This window comes from Martes martes, assembly GCF_963455335.1.
Source record: "Martes martes genome assembly, chromosome: 9".
In the NCBI taxonomy this organism is placed as follows: Eukaryota; Metazoa; Chordata; class Mammalia; order Carnivora; family Mustelidae; genus Martes; species Martes martes.
This window is the reverse complement of record NC_137896.1, coordinates 7949687-7974951: the sequence shown is the minus strand read 5'-3', so window position 1 is coordinate 7974951 and position 25265 is coordinate 7949687. Positions and strand designations below refer to the sequence as shown.

The following is a 25265-nucleotide window of genomic DNA, read 5'->3' as shown; positions in this document are numbered from 1 at the left end:
GATCTGTGACACTAATCTCTCTACTACCCTGGAGGCTTAAGATTGTACTTACAAAAAATTAAATAAAAACAGAAACCAGGGACACAATAAAGACCAAAACGCAAGACTGCAAAACACCAAATCTATATTTACATCCACATATAATAACATAACTTTAAGCTGAAATATATCATAAATAAAACAAGTAATGTCTACTGTTTGACAAGTATCAACAATTAAAATAAATCAAACTGGAATGAAATAAATACATAAACAAAAATCCAACGGATTGTACCTCTATTATATGTACTGTTGTTGCAAAGGAAAAAAAAATACAAAACCAGTAGTATCCCAATAGTTAATACTGATAGACCAAAAACAAAAACAAACAAAAAATTTTAGAGTACAAGGGCTGTGAAAAAAAGGACATTTTTACGCATTTGGAAATTCAGAAATGTGGTTAAGAAAGGAGAAATATGAAAGCTCCCAAAATTTCAGCATGGCATGAATTGACTTGTTTTCAAATAGATTTGGTGATTTTTTTTTTTTTTTAAGTACAGGTTTAAATTTCAGCCCTCTATCATCTTGTATCCCCTTTTAAGATTTACATTTATAGTCACAGCAAGCTCTCTGCAACACTCATCGGATTAGGCAAAGATCAAGTCAATCATCTTGCAAAATGTGTTAATCTTCAAAAATAGGCTATAAAAGTGCAAAACTATGAAAACAAAAATCTAGATTATGTACATATGGCTCAGCTTGTGAACAGGAAAAAAGGTAAATAGTGTACACTTTCCTGATACAAAGCACTTCATTGCAATGCCAGCAGACCGATCTCTAATCAGGTCTCCCTTCAACGCGGGAGTTAAGACTTCTCTGTCAAGTACGCTTCGTGGTGCATAACGAAAACAAAACAAAACAAAAAAAATCAGGATTCTTTTAGGACTTTACTCTCGCTCTAACGCGGAAGGGCAGGGCAAGAAAATTTAACAGTGCAAATTTATTTTTGAAACAGTTTTCTTAATAAACTATTTTGCGGTTGCTAAACCAATGTACTGCTGAAAAAACTCAGCCACGGACAGAGTATTAAGGGAACCAAAGTTTAAAACACCTAGCAAGCCAGCTGGTGGCTATCCTGTCTTTAAAACCCAAACTGCAGATGCACGGAGAAAAACATTGCTGCTCAAAACAACCAAAAATGGGAAGACAACTGAGGTCGGGCAAAGATCACATCTTCCCCATTACCAGAAGGCTCAGCCAGCAGTTCCTGATTCAGAATCGACGTGTCTGTAATTGACTCGACTACGTCCACAGGTCACCCCAACGCCAGGCACACCAAGACATCCAGATACAAACCTAAAATTTGCCCCAAAACGTTTATGTCCTTTAAAACTGCTTCCAATGTGTCTTTCGCATGGATCATTCAGCGCCTCTGTTTTTTTCCATACTAATTTAACTGAAAGCCAAACAACCTGAATTTTTCCAACAGAAATGATTAATAAGATAGAAAATAAATGGAATTAACTCCACATACAAATCTGGTGTGTTTACTGGCTATGTGGCCGCTCTGCAGAGGACACGCTTCTCGGTAAACACACACACTTCAAACCCCCACAAACCACACCACTTCTTTCAGGAAAGGCTCGTGGCTCTGGACTCTCCCTCGGCTGACAAAATGAGATTCGCCATCAAAAGGGCACCGGTTTCAGAACGGCCGACCTCAGGACAAGCAGCACACAGTCACAGAGGGTCAATACTTCCGTTAACAGTTTTGTCAAGACGAGAGACTGAGGAGGATTTAACATAATACAAATCATTGGAGACATTTTTTTCCTTTAAAAACATACATTTTAAACAAAAGAGCACAAGGAGCAGGAACCGCTCAAAGTGACGAGCTATGTGAGAGGAAAAAAGAGTCACACACAGTATCCCAACAAGCAGGTCTAGAACTTACAATATGTACAGTTACCTGAGGTGTGAACATCATAGACTTTCTCCCCGCCCCACCCCCCAACCCAGACGGTTTCTTTCCAGCAGCGCTCAAGTAGGCCAGACACTCCTCTTCTTATTTGGTCGGTTCTAAAAAAAAAATATGATTCAGGGGCAAAATAGAGATTTTCAGTCTCCATTTGTGTACAACCCAACTGTTCCAACTATAGTTTTTATTGCTATTTGGTACAAAAGTGAACAGGACAACTTTACACAACCGTAGTGTTCCTGGTATGTTACACGCATGGCACGGTCAAGCTTATCTCACGGGCTTCCACCACCGGCTTTCCCGAAGGATGGACGAACTCGATTCGCGGACAGTACGTACACACGGCCATCGTGAGCTACGGAAACAAAGGTTCAACGCGGTTAGGATGAAACCGAGGACAGCTGAGAAAATCCGCAACAAACGAGTGCCACCGACAGATCGGGGGGGCGGGGGGGGGGAGGTCGAGGCCCGCAAAGAGTTCCCACTTGAGCTCAAATGTCGCAACAAAGGGGCGCCTGCCCGGCTCCACGGGCGGAGCACGTGACTCCTGATCTCGGTCAAGTCCCGAGGTGGGTGTAGAGGGGATTTAAGAACAAAATCTTTAAAAAACAGTAAGTGGCAGTGAAAATACCAGGATACCAGGACTCTACCCAAGGCTGTACCGTCTCAGAGACGCCCGCCACATATGAAGATAATTTTACCGAGAATCGGAATTCCTAGCAGTTACACGGAGTCTGGCAGAGGCCAACAGTCACTGACGAGAAACCGGAAGTTTCTAACATCATCCGTTCAGCGAACATCTAACAAGTTTTACCAGGGATGTTCCCAGCAGGGAGCGAGGCAATCAACCCAGGCGTCTCCTCTCAAGCTTAGCATGCAGTGAAGTTGGACACGCAAGCGAGGGAAACCTGGCCCACCGGGCGGCTCGAGTGTGCCGCGGCCGATGGACTGTGCCATCAAGTGCAGGAAATCGGTGACACAAAGGATCCGTCCCTTGTAATCCAGACATTATTCGTTTTTGTTTTAATGGAGAGCGGACTTAACCCCCTTCCTGTGACAACACTCGACTCTCATTCTACTTTCACTGTCTGAGGGGAAAGAAGCGAGTAGTCCTGATGGACTGATGGGCCCCCCGAGCGTCCCCCTGAAAACAGGAGGGAGAAATCCTGCCCTGGTCTGGGAGGCTGGATGGCAGTCGCGTGACAGGACAAGGGTTTCTGCGACAAAGAACTCAAATCTGTCCATAAGCCCCAATCTTTTCCGTCAACCTCGAGTAGGTCTTGTGTAACCCTGTCCAAACTCGGAACTGACTAGACTACTCTGCGCACAACGACGACGCTGCTGCTCCAGTTTTCTGTGTATCTACAGTTACATACGTTTGCCACGGGAATCGGCAAGTCAGAAGGCAACTACTTGCTCCTGGCCCACTCCCCTCCCCACCGAGGAGGCGGCACAGAGGCTCTGAACGAGCTCTTCAACGGGAGGGCTGGCGGAGGGGGACCCAGGCACTGGTTCAGCAGACCCAGGACAGAACCAAACGGAGTAGGCACTGGGCAAGTTACACCTCCAAGCCTTGGTACCCTCATTTGTAAAGCGCACCCAGGGCCTCCCAGCCCAGCGGTCAGCAAACATCTCCGTAAAGGGCCAGAGCATAATTATTTTCAGCTCTGCAGGCCCTGAGTTCCTTGTCACAATGACCCAGCTCTGCTAATGTGGCACAGAAGCCGCCGCCAGCAGTACAGGAAGGAACGGACGCAGCGGTGTACCAGTACGGCTTCCCAGGCAGAACCGGGTGCTAATCCCTGGCCTGATGGCCCCTGCTGTGGGAGGGCCTGAGTGAGGTCAGGATTATAAAACCCTTCAAGGCAGAGCACAAAATAAATGCTTAGTAAATCCCAGCTGCTAGTGTTATTATTGCTACTATCATCACAGACACCCACAGACCCTGAGCACTCAAAGTCTGAAAACACTTTAAAATTAAAATTAGGGGCGCCTGAGTGACACAGTCCATTAAGCATCCTGACTCTTGGTTTCAGATCAAGTTGCGCCTCAGAGTCGTGAGATCGAGCCCCACCACGGGGCTCTGCTGAGATTCTCTCCCCGTCCCCTTTCGCCCCTCCCCACTGTGCTCTCCTGTTCTAAGATAAATAAATCTTGTTAAGTATATAAATAAAAGTAATTTTACTTTATATTCTACAGGATAAGCTAGATGGTTTATTTTCAATTAAGTAAAATCAACACATCATATATGCTCACCTTTCTTACCCAAAATAGGAAATCAAGTTTTTTTGTCATTTGGTCGATAATGTGCATTCCCAATAAAATTCTCATAGTTTCTCTTTTGTAGCATGCTGCTAGACAAGTGTTGGTACGACACGGGCCTTTTTCCTGTTTGGAAAAAAAATGTGAAAAAGTGTTTAGAATAAAGTTCAATAATTGAGAAGGTATTTGTGGATTGCCAGAGGTCAACTTTCACAAATCCGGACTGGTAATGGGATCAGAATACACCAGTTGTGTGCATGTTGCAAATTACCACTGAAACATTTTTAAGTGCCCTGAGGATATTTGCTAATACAAAATTTCAAGTCGCTAAAGCTAAAATAGATCTAAGTCCTACGCTGTCATTAGTAAGAACTAGAAAGTCAAGACCTAGGGTTTAGGCACAGAAAAAGAAAAAATGGTAGCATAAAATATTTCAAACTTATGTGCATCAGAAACCAAAACTGTGGGGAAGAGGAAAAAAAAAAATGCTGATTTTAAAAAAGGGTTTTCCAGGGCACCTGGCTGGCTCAGTCAGGGCTGCGAGTCTGAGATTAAGAATACTAAAAATAAAATCTCTAAAAAATAAAAAAATTTAAAAAAATAAATAAAGAAGAATTTTGCTTGCAACACAGAGCCCAGACTCTTCAAGTTAAGGCAAAGTTTTGACTCCTGTACATTTTAAGAGCTGGTAAGAAGAAAAATAGACAGTTTTAATCAAAAGGCTGCAAAAATTAGTATTCTATCACAATTTTTATGAAATTCACCGGTGTGTGTGAAAGCAATTGTTTTTTAATTTCCTGTCCCTACCAGATCAAATGGCATCAAACTATCCTTGATAAGAGTATTGTCACCCACAGAACCCTCAATTTGAAATTAATACAAACTGAGGTTTCAAACAACAGATTTCTCTTTGGAGCTGCATAGACCAGCAGGACTTACATCTGACAAAGGGAGTGGTTTCATCAAGTCTGCCAAGTGGACAGGTCCCCAGGACACTCTGATCTATCTCTTTACTTTCCCAGGTCTGCACCACACACCCTGGAGGGAGTGCAGCCAGGAGGAAGCAGGGGCTCTGAGCACATTTCCACACGGAGAACTCTAAAGTAAATCTACCTTAACAATTTATCCATTTCGGGGATAGGGTGTCCCTCTTAAAATGCACTTAATGTTTAACAAAGACTAAAAATAAGGCAGCGTGAGTCTAGAACATCCAAACTGTTCACAAGACTGTTCGGTGGGGTTCCTACACTTTCTGTTCCTGGTGGGTGGAGGGCCCGTGCTCCCTGGGAAGAGGCGGGGAGGAGGGTCACCGCGAGGTGCCACCTGCTAGCGCGGACGCTGGCGGCCGTGTACACGGCGAAGGGCCAGAAGCCGAGGTTCGGCTCCAAAGGACTTCAGCGTGGGGAGTGGAGACCTCGCCCCAGCTCCGACCCCAGACTGCACCACCCCAGACCGGACGTGGACCCCAGACCAGAGGTGCCCGGGACGCTGGCCCCGGACAGTCAGTGAGGCCGGGGCCTCGGGGGCCCGGGAAAGCCAGTCCCCATGCCCGAGGTGGGTCCATCCCTCCCGGCCAGGGCTCACCTTCGGCGGCGGGCCCGCAGGCGAAGAGCGGCGCGGGCGCGGCGCGGGGCTTGGGCGGCAGCGCGGCGGGCGGCGGGCACACGCACTCGCCGGGCAGCAGGGACTGCAGGCCGCGCACCACGTGGTACTTGGGCAGCTCGAAGGCCCGGCGGAAGGCGGGCGCCGGCGGCTCGGCGTCGGGTCGCGGCCGCTTGGGCAGTGGCTCTCCGGGCTCGGCGGGGCGTCCGCTCGGGGGGTCGCGGCCCCGCGGTCCCCAGGGGCGCTCCGCACAGCCGTTGGCGGCGCCGGGGCCGGGCGGGGCGGGGGTGGCGGCGGGCGCCCGGGGCTTGGCCTCGGGCCTCCTGCCCCTCTCCGGGTGGGCTGGCTCGGCCTGCCGGGCGGCCCCCTGCGCCCCGCCGGGCTGCGGGTGCGGGTGCGGGTGCTGGTGCGGCGGCCGTGGCGCCTTCAGGTTGCTGGGCGCTAAAGTGCTGGGGTCGAGCCCCGGGGGCGGCGGGGGCCTGGCGGGCGCAGCGGGGCCCGGCTTCCCGCGGTCGCGGTCGGCGGGCGCGGACTTGGCGGGCGGCGCGGGCGCGGGCCGGGCCCGGGGCTTGGGGAAGTGCGCCAGCGGGGCCACATCCTTCCCCAGCAGCGCGGGCGGGCAGCCCGTGCGCCGGCTGCGCAGCAGGGACTTGCTCCGGCAGTTTTTGTGGATGTCGGGATTGTATTTATGCTCCAGCCTCTGGTGCATCATCAAAACCTCGGGATAAAAGGTCTTGAAGGTACAAAACGGGCAGGTGATCCCTGGGATTAAACTCTTGCTCAGAGAAATGGCCGGGCAGCCGTGAAGCGCTCCGAGGGACAGGTTCAGAGGTTTCTCCTGACAGTCCCCGCCGGGCTTGGGCTTGCCGTCGGCCACCGTCTCCGCCGGCTTCTCCCTGGGGCTGCCGTCAGCACTGTGGGCCGCACTGCCGTCCGCGCGCGCAGGGAACCCCGCCTCCGCCCTACACGCCGGCTCGGGGGGCTGAGGGTCACCTGGCGCCCTCTTCTGCAACACGTCCAAGTACGCGGGGGCAGGCGCTTTGCCCATTTTCTCAGTACTGTCATCAGTTGCATTTTTATTGAAATCCTGAGTATCTCGGTGTACTGGTGAGAGGACAGCGCTGCCCAGAACATTCGGAAAGGTAGAGGCCATCCCCTTAAGTTGCTTTGAAGGTGGGCTGCCTTTAACATCTTTGGCACCATCAAAAAATCTTTTCAAATTTTTGGTTTGCGCACCGTCAGCGGCTAGTAGTGCATCTTCGGTCTCCTGGTTTTTCCCATCGGTCTTGACTTCGGCGGCAATATCGATCTGCTTGTCCTTGTGATGTCTCTCCAGGTGATACCGCAGAGACGTCTTCTGCGCTGCAGCATAGTCACAGAATTCACATTTGTATGGTTTTTCACCTAAAACAAGAAATGCCGCTGTGTCACACAAGGTCATGAAAAACATCAAAATCAATCTTTGGAAACTAAAATTAACTGCCAGGAGAGAATATAATATAGGGTCTTAACTTTTCCCTTCTCTCTCTACAAATCTGCATATCCAGGATTTTTCTCAAGTTGCTCGCTTCATCACCCTTACTATACTGAATACTTGAAAATGCAAATACATGGCTTCGACTTTTTTAAACATAGCACATTTTAAATTTATTTAACCTTCATCATAGCCCTATGGCACAGGGTATCATTATCCTTTCACAGCTAGAAACACCGGGCACAGAAGGGTTTATGGACCTGCCCAGGGCTGCATAGCTAGTGAGTGGAAGAGACGCAAGTCAAGTCTACCCAGCCTCCTGAACCATTATTATGTTACAGCCGCTTCTAAAACCTAAAGAAAATACTAAATACATTCTCATTGCCTTCTAAATCATATCAGTTAATACAGAAAAAGTTGTGGCATTAAAAAACATTGAAGAGGTTTTAATAAGATGAGAGGATACAGTAGTCAGAAACTAACTTCAAAACAGGAACAGTTCAAGTTACACGGACACTAACAGACTTAAAATGACAGCTGCCATCAACACACTACACACTTACTATTAAACTATTGCAGAGGCCTAACAGAATATTTGAACAATATAAAAAGAAGCCAAGACACAAAGCTACATCAAAATTCTTTGAGCTAATAAGAATTAAGAAAATCTAGGAAGTTCCTTACCTGTATGCGTTCTGAGATGAATATTGAGGTAATAATTTGAACGGAAAAACTTCCCACAATAACTACATTCTCTTGAGGATGTAAGATGCTTTATTTTTCCTCCATCATCATTTTTATCTTAAAGCAGAAACAAAAAATATTTCTGTAAGAAGACAGCTCAAGTACACGAGTAAGACAAGCTGACATCAAGCATTCTTGATGGAAACCTTTTTATGGAAAGCATAAAATAATTTCTATATCGGTGCTGGGGTACACCAGAAAGGACAGAACACACCACATGCTATTTTGAGACTGTCTGAAGTTTTGGAAGCTTTTTATAACATGCATGCCCTGTTTCTTGGTTTTGTTTTTGTTTTCTGAATACGGCAGAATTTGGTGTCCCGGGTTCAGTCCTTCCTTTGCCTCAATCACAGGAAAGATCATAACAGACTGACATGCATGGGCAACTTTCTGTTCTCCCAGCATGTCTGCAACAAGCAGGAACCGGCAGACTAAAGCTGGACCTACAGACACTGGCTGGGATAACCCACTGCCTTCAGGATAACTGATTGAGAAACTCAGCCAATTGAAATTGCCAATCTCCCCAACCACCAAGGGAAAAGAAGTCTGTCTTAAGACTGGGCCAGCTACCACTAGAGGGTAGTAAGCACAACTTAATCTTTAAAGAAAATAAAAGGTTTGGGCACTGGGTCAAATGCCTAAGAAAGTTTGTCAAAATTTAGCACGTTTTGGAAAGCAAATTGTATCATTCACAAGCACTCACGTGGCCAAAAATATATGTGAGATCAATCAAAATCTGTGCCCAAATGACAAAGGCCTAAACCGTATACTTCAATCTCTGCAACAACCGCGCCGGTGTATCTGGGCTGCAACAGAGTGAAGGCTCACGGGGGACACTAATTAAAGGATGATCACACCCAACCACCAGGCTCCGAAAGACAATGCCATCTGCTACAGTGAAGATACCCGCTCCCATAAAAATGACTGTTAAAGTTCTAGATAAACCTCCTCTTACCGAAGACTATTTACGTGCACCGCAATGAGGACCAGGAAGTGGAGTCATCTCTTAAAATTGAGCAAAACCAAACTGGCTCTTTTGCCTTGAAAACTGTTAATTCCAACTAAAAAGGCCTCTTTTCCCTGCTCCTTCCCCATTTTGCATTTTAGATGATGTAGATCTCGTTTACAGATTTTAAAAAGCTGCTTAGGAGCCAACCATGGGCAGCCTCCAATACAGCAGACAGGACCGCACGATCCCCTCACTCCTCAACTCCCCCCGACAAAAGGCATCCACCGCTACATACCTCTAAACACCAGGAACAGGCAGAGACAACCACTGATGGCGAAGACTTAAAAAACAGTCACATGAACAACCACTCTTAAACCTACTATGAAGTTGAACAAACATAGAAACAATTGCCTTTTGATCCTTAAAGTCAATCTCAAGAAAGCCAGGTTGATAGTAAGTAACAGGAAGATAAATCTAGAGCACCACACCGTAGTATAAACTTAGTAGTTTATAACGTAGTATAAACTTAGGAAAACCAATTCTCTAAATACAGAAGGCCCAGCTTTGTCTTACAATCACACCCAACGAGCTGAATTAGAACCTTACTGCAATTTCCTACTCCCAAGTATGTGTCAGGATTTATGGTATGTTGCATCATATCCAAAAGGTTATGAAATGCATCTGTTTGAACATAAAGGATGTGAAATGTCCACATATACCTGGTCCCTGTTCCTTTGGCATTGCCTCTGATTTTATAGTTCCTGCAAGGACTGCAAACTTTTTATCAAAAGGCTGTTGAAATCATCCTTGGGAGGTGGAAGACGAGGGTCGATGAATCAATTTTGTGAACAGAGAGAAGAAATCAGGGCAAAGAAAGGTTAAGCAACATGTAATCAGCCACAGAACAATGCAGTGGCAGAACCAGACTCAGGGCAAGTCGTGGCGCTCCCAGCTACAGGCATTCTATCCACCTGACGACCAAGATTGCCACCCGATTCTTCTGCCCACACCACCTACTGCCAGGAGGAGACCGGCCATCTCATTTCTTTCAGGGCAACGGGGCAGCTCATAGACCCAACCATCTCCCCATTACCGCGTGTCCCTGAACAGGAATGACACTACTAGGAACCACGGTGAAGACGACAGGCCTGTGTTCAAGGCCTTTGTTTTATGATGTCATAAAGACACCATAATAGGGTTTTCTAAATTTCTGAAGAGTGTAGTATCCTAAGTGCTAAGGTCTCCTGTGTTCTCTGAAACTCAAGACATCCTAAATCCTCATCAGGAACATCATCCTTCGTGTGATGGCAAAAAGGACCTGACACTGGTTTGGAGCATGAAGAGTCCAGGGTACACTGTGGTCAAATTCACCTTGAGTCTCACACCCAAGTTCGCACAAGCCAGCCACATACCATCAAGCTACAGTCAAAGAAGGGCAGCAGCGTCTGCTTCAACCAAAGACCACTTTTGTGAATGATAACATCCCTCTTAGACTGAGTCACATTCCTACCATTCAGTTGGGTGGCCTCAACTGACGCAGGGGCTCTTTTAACTGCCTTCAAGGAGCCAAGCCCTTTATTCAAACAAAATATTATTTAACAGATAGAAGCGCCTCTGGTTCAAGTGCAGATGGGCAAGACCTAAAACACGGGGGGGTCCTCTGCCTTGGATAAGTCCCCCGGCCTCGAGAGAGGAGAGGTCCCAGGGCACCTGGGTGGCTCAGTCCTTAAGCGTCTGCCTTCAGCTCAAGTCATGATCCCAGGGTCCTGGGATGGAGCCCCACATCGGGCTCCCTGCTCAGCGGGCAGCCTACTTCCCCCTCTCCCACTCCCCCTGCTTGTGTTCCCTCACTCACTGTCTGTCAAATAAATAGATAAAACCTCAAAAAAAAAAAAAAAAGAAAAGAAAAAGAAAGTTCCTGAGCCTCCAGCCATTATGTCCTCTAAAAGCCATTCACACAAGACAAATCTGACTGAGCACTTGAGATGCCTTTAAACCATCTTTGCTGTGTTCAGTCCTTTTATTTTACACACACAAATGCTCTTAGTTCCCGAGCTGTTAACGAACACTAGCCCAGCAGACATAGAGGACAGGGTACCAGGTAGCATCAGTTTCTCTAAAGATACCCTTGCTCTGGCTGAGAATCATTCCCGGTACCTTCCGTGGCCACGAGAGCACCGTGCGGCGGAAGCGCACGAGAGCTGGGTCTGGAGCACGGGGACGTGGGTCGCACGCAAGGCCAAACCCTGAAGCCAAGCCCAGCACCTCTCCCCGGACGCCACGGGCACCGGGGCCACGCGCTCGCGGGCTGCGGGGTCGCCCCGCCGCGGTCGGAGGTTCGGCATCCCTGGCACCCCACCACCCCCCGGGTGTCAGCCGCAGACACACTAACACGACTGGGACACCCAAAGCTCTCCAGACGCTGCCAGATTCCACTGGGGGCAAAACCGCCCCAGGTCGGAACCACTGCCCCGGACCGATGCACAAGGGAGGACGCTGTGAGGGTGGCGTGGCCTCCGGGACCAAAGATAAAGCAACAGCAGGTTCCGAGCGGGAAGAAACCCTGAGAAGAGTCACGGCCCTGAGAGCTGACGTGGCTCGCAACGGGCGGGCACCCCAGGGGCCTGGGCGTCCCCCCGGGCCACCCCCCGGCCCGGCCCGGCCCGGCCCGCGATCTCTGGGGCAGGGGCAGGGGCTTACCCAGATGGAGCCCCTCCGGAAGGCCGTCCTCCGAGCCGTCCTCAGAGCCGCCCTCCCGATCGACGGCTCCGTTCTCGTCCAGGGCGGCGGGCAGGTCGGGGGAGCACGTCCGGGGCTGCCGTCCGTCCGCGGCCATGGTGGGCGACTCGGCGTCGGCCCTGCGCTCCTTCTTGTGCACGCGCGAGTGCAGCACCAGCTGGTGGTAGGTCCGGAAGGCTTTGCCGCACTCGGCGCAGTGCGTCGGCTTCTCCTTGCTGCCCGACAGCTTCGGGTCGGCCTCCGCGGAAGGCACTTCGCCGCCGGCGGCCCGGGGCTTCTCCCTGTCCTGCGCGAGGCCCGCGCAGCCGCTCCGGCCCGCCCGGGCCCTCCCCGAGCCCTCGGCGTGGCTCTTGCCGGCGCCCCAGATCTCCAGCAGCTCCTCCTTCTCGGAGCACGAGTCGTCGTTGTCGGTGCTGCCGTCCTGGCCCGGCTGCTCCTTCACCTCGCGGCACACGGCCACCTTCCCTTTGGTCGCCAGCTGCCAGGCCTGGTAGGTGGTGAACGGGTCGAGCTGAGGTATCCATTTCGGGGGCCTGCGGCCGCTCTCGGGGTGCGAGGCGGGCCTCAGCCTCAGGAACTGCAGGAGCTCGTCCCCCGGGGGCGCCGTCCCCCCCGGCGGGGCGTCCGTGCGGGGCCCGGCGGCCCCGGAAGCCGGCTCTTTGGTGTGCATTTTCCTGTGCTCGAGGAGGCTCTCCTTATTCGGAAAGAGGAAGCCACAAACCATGCAGATTTTGTAAGGAGACGCGAGGCTCTCGGCCGCGGGCTCCTGCACCACCTCGTTGATGGTGGCGGGGCTCTCGGCGCCCTGCTGCAGCCGGCCCTTGGCCCCCGACTTGCCGGTGTGTGTCCGCATGTGGTTTTTAAGGAACCAGGGCTCCTTGAATCTTCTCCCGCACACGCTGCACCCGTACGTGAAAGAGTCCTTGTGTTTCTTCATGTGGATCTCGACGTCGAAAGCCACTCTGAAGGTCTGCCCGCACACTTCACAGCTAAATTCTTCATTTTCTTTACAATTCTTGTCCTTGGGAGGCTCCGCTCTCACTTGACTTTTGTCGAGGGGACTGAGATACTCCGCTTCTACGCGCAGGACCGCGGGCTCACAGAGGATCGGCCGGTGTTGCATTAAGACGTGTTTGTTAAGGTCTTCTGAGTGTGTGAAGGTCTGACTGCAAAACATGCAGTCCAAGGGCATGTATCCTTCTATTTGGGTTATGGTTTTCTCCGGCGTCGCTCTGAAAGGAACGGTGCTGGTCCCTTTTATCGACAGGGCATCATCCAGCTCCGTCTGGGTGCCAAGGGGGCTGCCGATCACTTCTGGTCCATCCATATACACCAACAGGGACTGAGTTGGCATGTTTCCTGGCACTTTAGGATTGTATATAAAATTAGAATCCGGTGGAGGAATTTCTGGAATTGGGATAAGGCCACTTGTAAGACTTGTCACTCACACCCCCAGCAGCCCTGCACGTAGCTCTAGAACAAATATTTGTTATAGAAGTTCAAACGAAAGTATGTATTCCTGTAGCTTCTTATCTTCAGAAGTCATGGGAAGCTCGGTGACAGAGCCTCTCACTGGTTCTTTCCACACACAAGGCAGACAGACTCCCCAACGCTTTGATTCAAATATGAGTCAGCACAAAGCATTAATTCTCTTTGTCTCCACTGAGTGAGTGATTCAATTGAGCAAGAAGTCAATCCCAGCAACCTGGAGACAAGGGATTTCCAAAACCTAGAGGGGGAAAAAAAACACAAACGGTTAGCTGCAGCCAGGGGAAAGAGAAGCCTGGTGTGGACGAGTCACAGCTGGTCTGCTCGTAGCAGAAAAGGCGCCCAGGTCATCTGCAGCTCTGTTGACCAACATAGTACAGGTCCAACACGCTAGTTAATTAAATCATTAGCATTTTATCCAATCAGTACACTGAGCAAATCGCTAGATTTTCATCCACTTAAGAAACTTAACACGTGGTCCTTGGATGATTTCAATCTATAATATAAAGATTCAGAGCAGAAACTGTTAAATTCAGCAGAATACACAGTAACAGTAAATGCCAACACTACCGGGCACATGTGTATCCTTATAAACAGACACCGACTGCGAAAAATGACAATTCCAGCACTTGAAGTAAAACTTTAAAAGCCAGAACTTCCAACTGTCTTACATAGTCAAGAAACACAAATGCCTAAATGCACCTTTGAAGCTTACGCATGTACCTGCCAACAACACACACACACAACACACAGGAACCTTCCTTAAAATCTATGTTCAGGGGCACCTGGGTGGCTCAGTGGGTTAAGCCTCTGCCTTTGGCTCAGGTCATGATCTCAGGGTCCTGAGATCGAGCCCCGCATCAGTCTCTCTGCTCCGCAGGGAGCCTGCTTCCTCCCTCTCTCTGCCTGCCTCTCTGCCTACTTGTGATCTCTGTCTGTCAAATAAGTAAAATCTTTAAAAAAAAAAAAAAATCCATGTTCAATGGACTACAGAACACCTCGGGATGATGCTCATCTTGACCAAGAGACACCTTCCACATTTTGGCTCACAGGATATTCCAACCCTCAACCTGCTGCCCAAATTCCCAGTTTGCTTGTAACAACTTTCCGCCTTAAACAAACCTCAGGATTGGGCTTCCCTGTCCACACAATAAATAAGAAAATACATACATAAAGCTACTTTGTGAATATACACTTTAAATAAAATCCTCCACACCGCCAGCTCAACATGGCTCAGTCTTCAATCAGAAAACGGGTCCTCCCATTTTTTTAACCCACCTTTCACATTATGCACTGGCCAGCTGAAAAATGGACTATGACTCTATTTAGCCCTGCAGGCTCAGATTTAGAAGCTAATTTTCATTCTTGAAGAAGAATTAACCTCCAAAAACCCAATACCACGCCCCCCCCCCCACCTTTCTGGCAAGCACAGAATTGGTTTTTAAATAGTTTCTCAACTACTTTAACTGAGGTCTGTTAATTCTCCCCAGCAAAACAAAAAGACTTGCAAACTACTCCCACCACCTTCAGCTTTACTTTCTTCTCTCCACTTCCTCAAAGAGCAAGGGCCTCTAGGCTCCGCGAAGACAAGGAAACATTTCTTCCCCTTCTTTACACTCATAATACAAGAAAATTCTCATGCCCCTTGCTATCTTTAGTTTTGAATAAACCCGATCTTTAACATTAAGCTTTTCTAAATAAGACTGCAGATCAAAGATTAGGGCAAAGAAAGAACATACTGAAGTGTTTTATCTTAACTTCTGGGTCTTTTGTTGTAATCACAATGGAGGATAAAACACCGGGGCTGGCTACCAGCTTGGTGGGAAATAACAGAACACTCCAGAGACCTGAGTTCTAGTTCTGACTAAGTCACAGCCTTCATTCAAGCTGTCACCACCACATACCCCATCTCGATCTACTTGATGGAGATGATTGAATGACAAGATCATCCTCGAGAGTTCCAAATCTCTGTGGTTCCGGGGGGCAGGTCTACACTATGGACAGACCTAATTTAGGATTCTATGCAGTCATTTATTCATTATACAAATATTTACTGATTGCCAGCATACCAGGTAATACTTTACCTAAAGAAATTAACAGTACATGTTCTAGAAAAGCCAGCTCTCAAACTCAGACAACACTGTTTTCACAGGCTGACAGCTATATGAAAAACAGAAACAGCTCAACGAGTTCTCCACCAAGTACACATATAAATTTCAATTTGAATAAAGGCTGTCCTCCATTTGAGGCACTTTCTATTTTTTGGTTGCAAAATAGCTTTTTAAAAAATGAAAGAATGGCAAGAGGGAGCAGTAAAGTTTTTGGTTTTTTGTTTTTTGTTTTTTTTTAATACCCTAATTTGCCAAAATCAAAGTCAGTCCTCCATGTCAGTGTTCAACATAATCTTTTTCTTTTTTTTTTTCTTTTAAGAAATTCTACTACTCTGTGATATTTTAAATTTGGGGGAACTCCAGTTTTCTACAGATCATCTTTCCCAAAAAGACACCGATCCTAAACTCAGTCTCTGAATGAGAAACATGATGTGGGTACATCCCTATTATTTATTTCCCACCCAGGGTAATGGCATGTAACTGGAAATACCTGACTTCGAGAAACAGTTCAGTTTCAATTTTTATCTCTGAAATGCTCAAATATCTGAGTAAAAAGGAAGTCATCACCAGCTTCTAACACAAGACCTGAAAGATTAGTAAAGGAGGCACAGTGAGGGAAAAAAAAAAAAAATCAAAGAAAGAAGAGCTTCAGTTTGCCCTTCATTCTGTGGGTGAAGGATGGGTGAAGGCCCGGGGATGAGGGGAAGGAGGCCCTGCGCCAGGCAACACAGAAGCACTTCTCCCTCAAGGGAAGCTTCTGGCACAGATTCTGATGGTCATTAACTGTGCACACAACTGTCCTGGGCACTAGACTGCGTTGGGTCATTGCCATCCTTACTGCTCGCTCAAGACAGGAAAACCCTGGGCCATTCCTTTGGAGTAAGAGCCCAGGAGGAGAGACCTTGTCGACCGTGTTCGCTGCTATGCCCCCCACGCCTAGAAGGGGTCTCTGGCACGGGGTCAGGCCCTCAAGAAACCCCTAGTGACTAAATGAACAAACAGTACGTGGTCAGCACAGGGGGAGAGTCAATATTGTCCATCTCTGGTCACAGTCACCAACCATAACTCAGCTGATATTAAAATTAACTCGAGGGTTCATCAGACCTTCTACCCACCTGGCTCTCTCTCTATGACTGCCATCTAATATGCCATTCTCTGCAGTTTCAAGGGTATAATAAAAAATAATCGTATTTAATCACACCACGAAGTTGACCCGCACAGGCAACACTGTATCATTCGGATTTAAAACTGCTCTCCTTACTGACCCCCCCCCCAACAGAAATGCAGGACAAGCTGGGGAAATCTCTGAGAGCAAATGCCTTCAACTCTTAACTTAGAAACCGAATGCAGACTAAACACTTCCTTAACCTATAAACCAATTATCTACATCACTTAAAGCCAATCTGCTAACAAAATCTAAAATCTTTTAGAGTGACTGCAATAACAAAGACTTTAATACTAACAAAACTTACCAAAAAATAGACATTCTAATCTAATTACTGTTAATAACAACCATGCCAGGCGAGTCAAGTGAGCACCCACACAGCCGTCCCTGAGCCCTCGGCGTCTCCAGGGGGAGCACACAGAAGCCAACGCACAGCAAGACGCGGCTGGCAGGGAAGTTGTCTGTCTTCGCGTTAGAACTGGAGGAGGGAGGAGGGCGAGATCATAATCCAACCCCTACAATCTAAATGCGTTTAGTTTGCAGAAAAGTCAGTGTGCGGAAACACACTAGGCTAACTGAAAGGCAGCTGGCAGGAATGTTTTTCAATGTTTAAAAAAATGCTCTTAAACCTTTACTCAGGTAAATGATAGCACTTAACCTTCAGCCATAAGCCCCAGGCACTGGAGGCAATATTCAGCATAACCTCATATTCTCAAAGAATACGAGGGCTTACTTGCTATTGTGATCACTTCAATAGAGACTTTTTAAAGAAAAATTGACAACCACATAATCTTTGAAAAAAAGGTAGGAACCATATTGTTATCAGTGCCTGAAACAGAAGTCTAATGCTCTCTGGGCCATGTCTCCTGGCGGTGGTGGTTTTTGTTTTGTTTTGTTTTTTTAAGGCAGATACTCGTTTTTGAGTAAAAGCTCCTGTGAATTCTGTACCACCTCTAGATTCTGAAATTAGCAAATATTATACATTATACAATGCTTAATAAAAACACATAATTTGTGCTGGAGCACAACAAATGAGAAGTCAGTGCCACCTTGCTGATGACTGCTGTGACTTGGGAACAGTTCTTTACATCCACATGTACTCACGCTGTTAACCTTCAGAGACTGCACAGGCTCTACTTAGCTGAACAGGTCATCTCACATCTTTTTGATATGGCATATTTATTACCCTATCATAGAACAACAGGAATTCAAAAGCCTCGAAAACTGACAAAAACACATAAAAATTCCATTTATAACCAAGTCATTTGCTGCATTCCTGCAAATCTACTTTCTCCCTCTGGGTTACTTGAGTGTCCAAATAAATGATCATTAAAATATTTAACCCAAACGAACTGCTGGTCTCTGGCCAATTCATTTGTACCCTTTAAGCAGCAAAATTATCTCCAAGATCTGGTCAGGAAACTTACAGTTTTTCTATAAATGTTCCTTCTGAAGGTCACACATACCCTTTTTTGTCTTAATCCAACAAGTGGAGAGAACTGCACATAGAAAGCCACAGCCACAGCCAAACCTGTAACTTTAAATCCTTCAACCCTATTTCAAGGAAATCACCAAGGTCACACCCATGAGCTAAATGGTCAACCCAACTTTCCTAATATAGCTGTGGAAAGATGCTGAAAAGTTCAGTGAGAGAAAAAGATTAAAATATTCAGAAGTTTACATTCAACATCACAATCTCAACTACCCAAAAGCAAATGACTGTTCAAAGGCAAAGTCTGGGGGCAGATTCTACCGAACAGTCTCATTTTCTTGAAAATCAATCCTAAATATGATTAGAGACCAAAGTACTGTAAAAAAATGTAATCACATTTGTATATTTGAGTGTCATAATTAAAAACGCTGCCTGATTCATTCCAAATCAATTAAGGTCAGTTAAACGATCTTAATGTGAACTTGAAGCCCCACATATTAGTTTTAGTTTCGGTATTATCAATACTAACAGATACTGTGGTCTGTAAACTGGCTTTTCAAAATTCCATCCTGACCGGAAAAAGAGAAGTCTAAGGGAAATGAATAAAAAAAGACTTTTTCATTAAGCAAGACGAAGCCTGGCTCTCTGTGAGGTTCCACTACTGCTCCTTAACCAGTACTACCTTTAAAGCTTTGAAAAGATTTCAGACAGGACAACTGCACCAAAAAGAGGGATTTCACAAACTGAAACAGTAAACTCTTCTGTCTTTACCTGTATTCTTTCGTCCTCCACAAGGAGCGAGCGCACACACGCGCGGCTAACTGTATATACAGATAAACACCTTTAACCAGCCTGCTACACCACCAGCCTACATACCTACCACTCTTTCTCCACAGGGCCCAATGGTGAGTGTTCTTAATTATACCCCATTTAACTAACCAGATTAAATATAAACATGGGCACTGCCTTTTACGGCAGGAGCTCTTTCTTTAGCAACATTTAAATACTCCCCTCCCTATCTCTGTTGAGTAAATAACTCTCTCGTTGTGTGTCTGGCTCTTTTAAGTCACCTGTTTGCTTTCAAAATTAAGGGGAAAAACTCTCCTTTCAATTCATCCATAGAATCACCGTTAAGGAGACTTATACACTCAACTGAAAACAGAGCTTATCTGCAGATTTAAATTAAAAAAAAAAAAAACAAAAAACCCAAAACACTTCTTCTGGTGTAACTGACCTGTTCTGAGGTTATCCTGATTGGACACAGGTAGGAGAAAGAAAAACATGTAGTTCTCCTAATGCTGATACAAGAACAAAAGAGATCCAGACTCCCAACCTCCAGTCCAACCAGAACTGCATTTTAAGTCCATGAGGCTTCCTGACACGCAAGAAACTAATGAACAAACAATACACAAACTCCTAACGAAGCCATTACAGAACTGGCGCCCGACTCCAGGGTCCTGTGGCTCCTCTGCACGGAGTGAAGGAATGTGGTAAAAACAACTTAGGTAAAGCCTGAAGAACAAAAGCTGAGGAATTTAAACTGATTCTGTCAATTTAACTTACCCAGCTGTCTCTTTGGGTTTAGTAATTTTATTTCTCAACTTTATCATAAAATTACCAAACTGGCCCCTAATTTCCAGTAACTCAGTTATGTAGTTACCCTGGGCAGGAAGTAATGGGGATGTTAAGAACAGTCAGTCAACAAATGTTTAAATGTAAAGTCGTTAATGAGCATTCCAATGTTAAGCATAAAAGGGCAGTTTGTGGCGGCAGCTGGCTGCCAGGGGCTGCCCCACGATTTATCTGGAAGATAGCTTTATACAAGAAGTGAGCTCGCTCATCATGAAGGGCAGATTTTGGGAAAGGATGGTCCCTGTCCCACTTCCTCAGAATCCGGATTTCTCTCTGCCCTCATGGTCTCAATTCAAAATCCCGGGCCCCACAGGCCACTCTAAATTTGCCTAACTCTGCTGTCGGCTGGAGAAAAACAATCTAGATCACCCTTTTCCTAAAAGCCAACACTTGAGAAGTTTCTACACTGCCCCTAAAAAGGAGGCCTTTCAGTTATAATGATCAAGCTTCCCTCTCCCGAAATTCAGAAATTTCCTGCTGTCTTTGTGTAATTCCTTCTTTCTTCCACGTGCATTTAATCTGGTTAACACCCCTCCCCCGCCCGCCCCCCCCCCGCATCTGGAGATGGGGTGTACAAATCGAGACTCCCCCACAGCCTCAAGTTTAGTTTACATGCTGTAACTAAACCCTTCCCTATTTAGAGCGTTTAATGTGACTGGGATTTCTTTTCTTTCAGCTCAGTAGCTGTTCTGTAAACACCTTCCAGGTTTTTATTTGTAACACCTCAGCAACCTGAAAACGGTTCTGTATGTTCCAAATGTAGTCGTTTCAATTCAAATCTCATTACACTGATTTTATTCTAGTGGAATACACCTCAGCTTATACAACGGTCTCAGATGTCCCGTTCCTACTGTACAATTCTGAAGCTTGAAAATATATAGCCATTGTTCAGGACTTTGGCTTCAACTTTCCAATTCATTTGCTAAGCATACGGCTACGGGGTTACACTCAAATAGGAAATTAGCAATGAACCATTTAAAATAAGTCATCCCCTGCAACCTCAAAAACCCTGATATGCAGGCCATACTTAGCATACGTTGAGATGGAACATTCTCAACTGAACTTGTCTTTGAGCAAATGGAAACAAAGCTTCACGTGGAACATAAAAAAGGCCCAATCATTTACAGTCCTCACAGAGTCCAATAAAAGTATCTTTTTTTTTTCAAGCAGTAGACAGTCAAGAGTCATTAGAACTACTCCAAAGTTCTTATGCACCAATATCATGTTTGTGACAACTGTGAGAAAAGCATGTAATTTTATAAAGTGGGAAAACAGCCCATCTTTTGGGACCCCCAAGGCTCTAATCAAGCATCTCAGAATTAAGAGTGCTCCAGGGTTGGGAAAAGGCAGCCCTGCTGTGGCAAAAACATGCCATTTCATCATAAATGTTGTTAAAAGAGAGAAAAGTGATTATCTGCAATGAGGAGAGAGGGACTCCGTCATTGCCAGGCCATTATACCCCTTAATTATTTCATCAGTTTGTAAGTGACTTGATGATTAAGTCTTATTTTCTGATTTCCTCTTTAAAGGTCCACTGGAAGGGAACCAGGGGCTGCTATTCCTCCCAGAAGTTCCTCTGCCAAAAATGGAGGCTTACAAAGAAAATGCAAATCTACCTCCACCTTCAAAGTAAAGGCAAAGTAAAACCCTCCTCTCTTCCCGCCTCCCTCCTCTTTCCTCCACTACCTGGGTGGGGGGGGGGGGGTGTGTGAAGCTGTTATCTAAATAGATTCTTCAGGGTGAAGGGGGGAAAATATTTTCTACAAATTTTATCGAAGTGGTGTATTAGTTCCTTTTTTTGATTAGGAAGTGAAAGGGAATAATATGAACCCAAGACAACTGCTAAACTTCGCTCTTACAAGTTATTAAAAACAGCAAAGGTCAAACTGCAGTGTTAGAAGGTGCTGTGAAGATAAAAAAGGACTGAATGAAGTTGGACACTAAAGAAAAGTATGTGTCCTTCACCTGGAAAAGTCATAATCCTCCCCCACTTCCTCCTCCAGCATGCAAACCAAGGTGGGGTCTGAAGGAGCAGCCTTCCTCCTCAGAGCAAATAATTAAAATTCCAAACAATCAGATTATTAACCCTATCCCGACAAACAAGCCAAATAAATTGTAAATTTGTGTCATAGCTACTGACAACAGGATTTTTAAATAAGTCACTCTGCCTCTTTGAACTTAAGACTTATATAACTCATGGGGGGAAAAAATGGCAGCAATTTGGGGTGGGAGGGGTTTGACCTCACTGAAACACCAGGATTAAAAACACACACTACTAGAGTCTTTGGGACACTGAACAAAAACAGTATCTAAAATAAACATGACTTCTCAGAAAAAGTCATCTACCATTAAGGACACACCTTAAAAGTTCTTAGTACACATTAACTAAGCAAGCACAAACTAGTGGTTTGACTGCTATATTTTTCAGACAAAAAGCAATTAGATTATTACTCTGCACTTGTCACTGCAAACACTGAAGGCTTTTTAGAAACTCTAGATTATTCATTCTCAAAGGATTATAAAATTTAGCATTTTAACTCTTATTTGATATCAATCAAGGCATCCACCCTGGGGGAGGAGGGGAGTACAGGAATAGAACATTTTTAAAGGTACTTCTTTAACACATACAAAAGAGAAGGTGCAAGGCCTCCCAAGACCCCTACCTAGCTACCAGGCCTGGCAGGCAGCTGCTGTTTCGCTGCCTTTTCTTTTGTTGAGCTTAATCTCATGTCAACTCATTCAACCAACTCAAAAGCGATGAAGACATAATTGAATCAACCTGAACTAAATCAGACCTAGGCTTCTTAAAACATACAGCTTAATGGTTCCAAACGATCTAGAAAGCTAGGAAACCAGCTAATATGTAGCATGTAGTGGTCAGTACTACACGACCCCAAACTGGCCCAAGGACCACCACAACAGACTTGCATCTAATATACGTTTAGGAATGTTCCTGCCAATGCCTCAAGCCCTATAGGCTGATTCAGAAAGATAAATTGGGACTCAAGGAATTTCAAAGAGGAACACACCAAAGACTTAAACTTTTAAGTGACTATTCTTTTCTTGGGGGGGGGGGAGGAATAAAGTTTCTATTCCAAGTGTAAGCAAGCCACTGGGGGTCCCAGAAGTGGCTACTGGTGGCCCTTTCCTGTTCCTAGAACTAAACCTTTAGGAAAAGTCCCCGCCTGCCCACCCCCCCCCACCCCACCCCCATCCCACCCGCCCAAGAATGCTGCTTCCCGTCCTCGGTGGCCCTTCCCTGAATCCAAAAAAAATGTGGGTTCCAACCCAGACCTGAACGTCTGTCCGGATCATGGGCGCAGGTACCTGCCTGCACACCCCACAGGCCAGGTCTTGCCCCCACCCGTGCAGGACAGCCCAGGCCGCCCCAAATCCGGCCTCCAGGGCCCCCAGCAGCGTCCCCCTCTCCCCTCCCCATCCCGTGCCGCTCGCATTTTGGGGCCAAAGCAAGAGAGAAGAGGGCTCTACATCTGAAACTGCGCGGTTTCGCCACTCAGCGCCTCCTGGCAGAAACTTCCCTTTTAAAAAAAAGAAAGAAAGAAAGAAAGAAACACTTAGAGGCGAACATTTCAATCCTTCCTGCCCTTTAGTTACTAGTTCTGCTTCCAGTTGGCTTCGGGACTCCAACTAGAAGCGAGAGTTACACAGATACTCTTTAAGCGTTTAAGGGCTATTTAAAAAGTTTCAAAAAAATCTTTAAAATTAAGGGGGGGGGGGGAATACACCTTATCACACACATCCAGGAAACGCAGCCCGTGCACCGCCAGCTCAGGGATGGGCACGAGACAGGACTCCCAGGGACGGATTTTGGGGGCGCCGGGGGTTTGCTGGGGTGCGCGTTGGGGTCCGCGGCGACGCCAAGCCCCTCCCTCGGCCCCTGTAGACGCGCCCTCCGCCCGGCCCGTGTGGACGGTCCCGGCCATTGTTTGCGGGGGACGCCTGTTAGGACGCATTGTTTTGGCTGTTCCCAAGTTGCCCCGGCCCCTCCCGGGCCATCGCGGGGGACCCCGCACCGGCCCCCTCCTCTCCGCCCGCCCCCCACGGCCCAGCCGGCAAACCCGGACGGCCGCCCGGCGGAGCCACCCAACTTTTCCGGAACAGCCCCCCACCCACCCACGCACGCACGCAGCCCCCGGCTCCCTCCCGCCAGCCCCTCGGTCCCGGCCGGAGAAGGGGGACTCCCCGCCCCCAAGCCATCCTGACTATCCCCAAGAGTGAGTGTGATGGTAAAACACTGTACACACCGGGGGCTCGCCCGGCACCTCCTCGCCGCAGGAATCGCTCCGAAGCCGGGTGGGGAGGGGGCGCCCTAGAGGAGCGGAACAGAGAGCTGGAGCGGGGGCCGGGCGGGGCGGGGGTCCTCCAGGGAGGGGGGCGAGCTAACGAGCACGGGAGACTCGAGGGCGGCTCGGGGGGACTCCGGAGGGCGAGGCGAGGCGCCCCCGGGCCCGGCGCGGGCGGGGGGCGCGCCCCCTTTACCTGCGGCTCCGGCTCCTCGGCCATTTCCTCGCTCGGCGGCGGCCGGGACTGAACTGACACCACACGAGCGAGCCGAGGTTTGAATGAGGAGGGAGCAGGCGAGGAGGGGAGGGGGCGGGGAAGGCAGGAGGGAGGGGAGGCGACGGGGAGTTTCTCTCGGCCTTTTGTGCGGACACCTCCCGGGTTCCGCGCCCGCACCGGCCCCCCAAAAGAGACGGGGGGCCACTCGGCGCGGGGCGAACCCATCTCCCAGGGCGCCTCGGGACCCCGCGCCTTGAAGACCCCCCCCCGAGGAAGCGCCCCCCCGCCCCCACCCCACCCCCGCCCGGGGGATTTGGGGGCCGGGCTCACCTCGGGCGCGGGGCTAAGGTGAGCGGGGCGGGGGTGCGCACAGGGGGCAAAGGCGCGGGCGCCCCCTACTCGTCCGCGCGGGGACAGTGCAGGCGCGGGGGGTCCCTAGAGCCGCCGGGGCGCGGCGCGTCCGGCGCCGGGGGACTGTTGGGTCAGAAAGTGCTCCGGGAGCAGCTGTTGCGCCCTCCCTCGGCCCCGCCGCTCGGAGACGCCCCGCCTCCTGCCTTCACCGGCCGCGCGGCCCCGCCCCCAGGCCCCGCCCCCGGGGCACGTGGTCCGCGCAGGCGCGCCCCTGCCCCGCCCACCGCCGCGGACTCCGCCTCCGGGATGCGAGCGAGCGCACGAGCGCGCGCCCTCCCGTTCTCGCCCGCGACTCCCGCGCACGCGCGCGCCTTTCACCGCCCCCACATCCCCCGCCTCCCGCCATCCGGCTAAACGTGGCCCGCGCGCGCTCCGGCGGTTCCAGTGACAGGTACGCGGGGAGGGGGCCGCGGGGGCAGCGCGCAGGCGCAGATGCACGCCTCGGCCTTGCCGCCTCCCCCTCCCTTGCAAGGTGTGCCCAGGAGAGGGAGGGGCCGGCAAGCGAACTCCCGGGTCACCCCGAATTACCCGCAAAAAGCCTCTACACCCATTTGAGTAGGTTAGAAGGCGGCAGTGCGCAGTTTTTCAGATTTTCGTCAAGGGTGAGCGGGGTCGAGGAGATGACATGATTAAAATGGTTTAATGAATCTTCATAAAGCTATCCTGTAATAATTGTTGTTTTTCCAAAAGAGCCCGACTTGCGCCGTTTTATGACTTGAGATTTCTAAACTTGGCCTAGGTTCCAAGAATCCACTTGGCTTTGATAGAAATCCACGTG

General features: G+C 48.4%; 1 protein-coding gene across 2 annotated transcripts; it reads right to left on the bottom strand.

Annotated features, from left to right (window-relative positions):
* Positions 1 to 107: 107 nt before the first annotated feature.
* Positions 108 to 24603, bottom strand: ZNF217 (zinc finger protein 217). 2 transcript variants are annotated; one of them, XM_080812590.1, is made up of 6 exons: positions 24407 to 24603; positions 11689 to 13456; positions 7980 to 8096; positions 5804 to 7225; positions 4214 to 4345; positions 108 to 2312 (listed from the first exon to the last, which is right to left on the bottom strand). In XM_080812590.1, the coding sequence occupies exons 2-5, from the start codon at positions 13079 to 13081 to the stop codon at positions 4236 to 4238; spliced, it is 3042 nt and encodes a 1013-aa protein (XP_080668716.1). In that variant the 5' UTR covers positions 13082 to 13456; positions 24407 to 24603; the 3' UTR covers positions 108 to 2312; positions 4214 to 4235. The 2 variants fall into 2 exon arrangements, with proteins under 2 accessions (XP_080668716.1, XP_080668715.1); XM_080812589.1 differs by lacking the exon at positions 24407 to 24603 and adding an exon at positions 24056 to 24100.
* Positions 24604 to 25265: the final 662 nt, after the last annotated feature.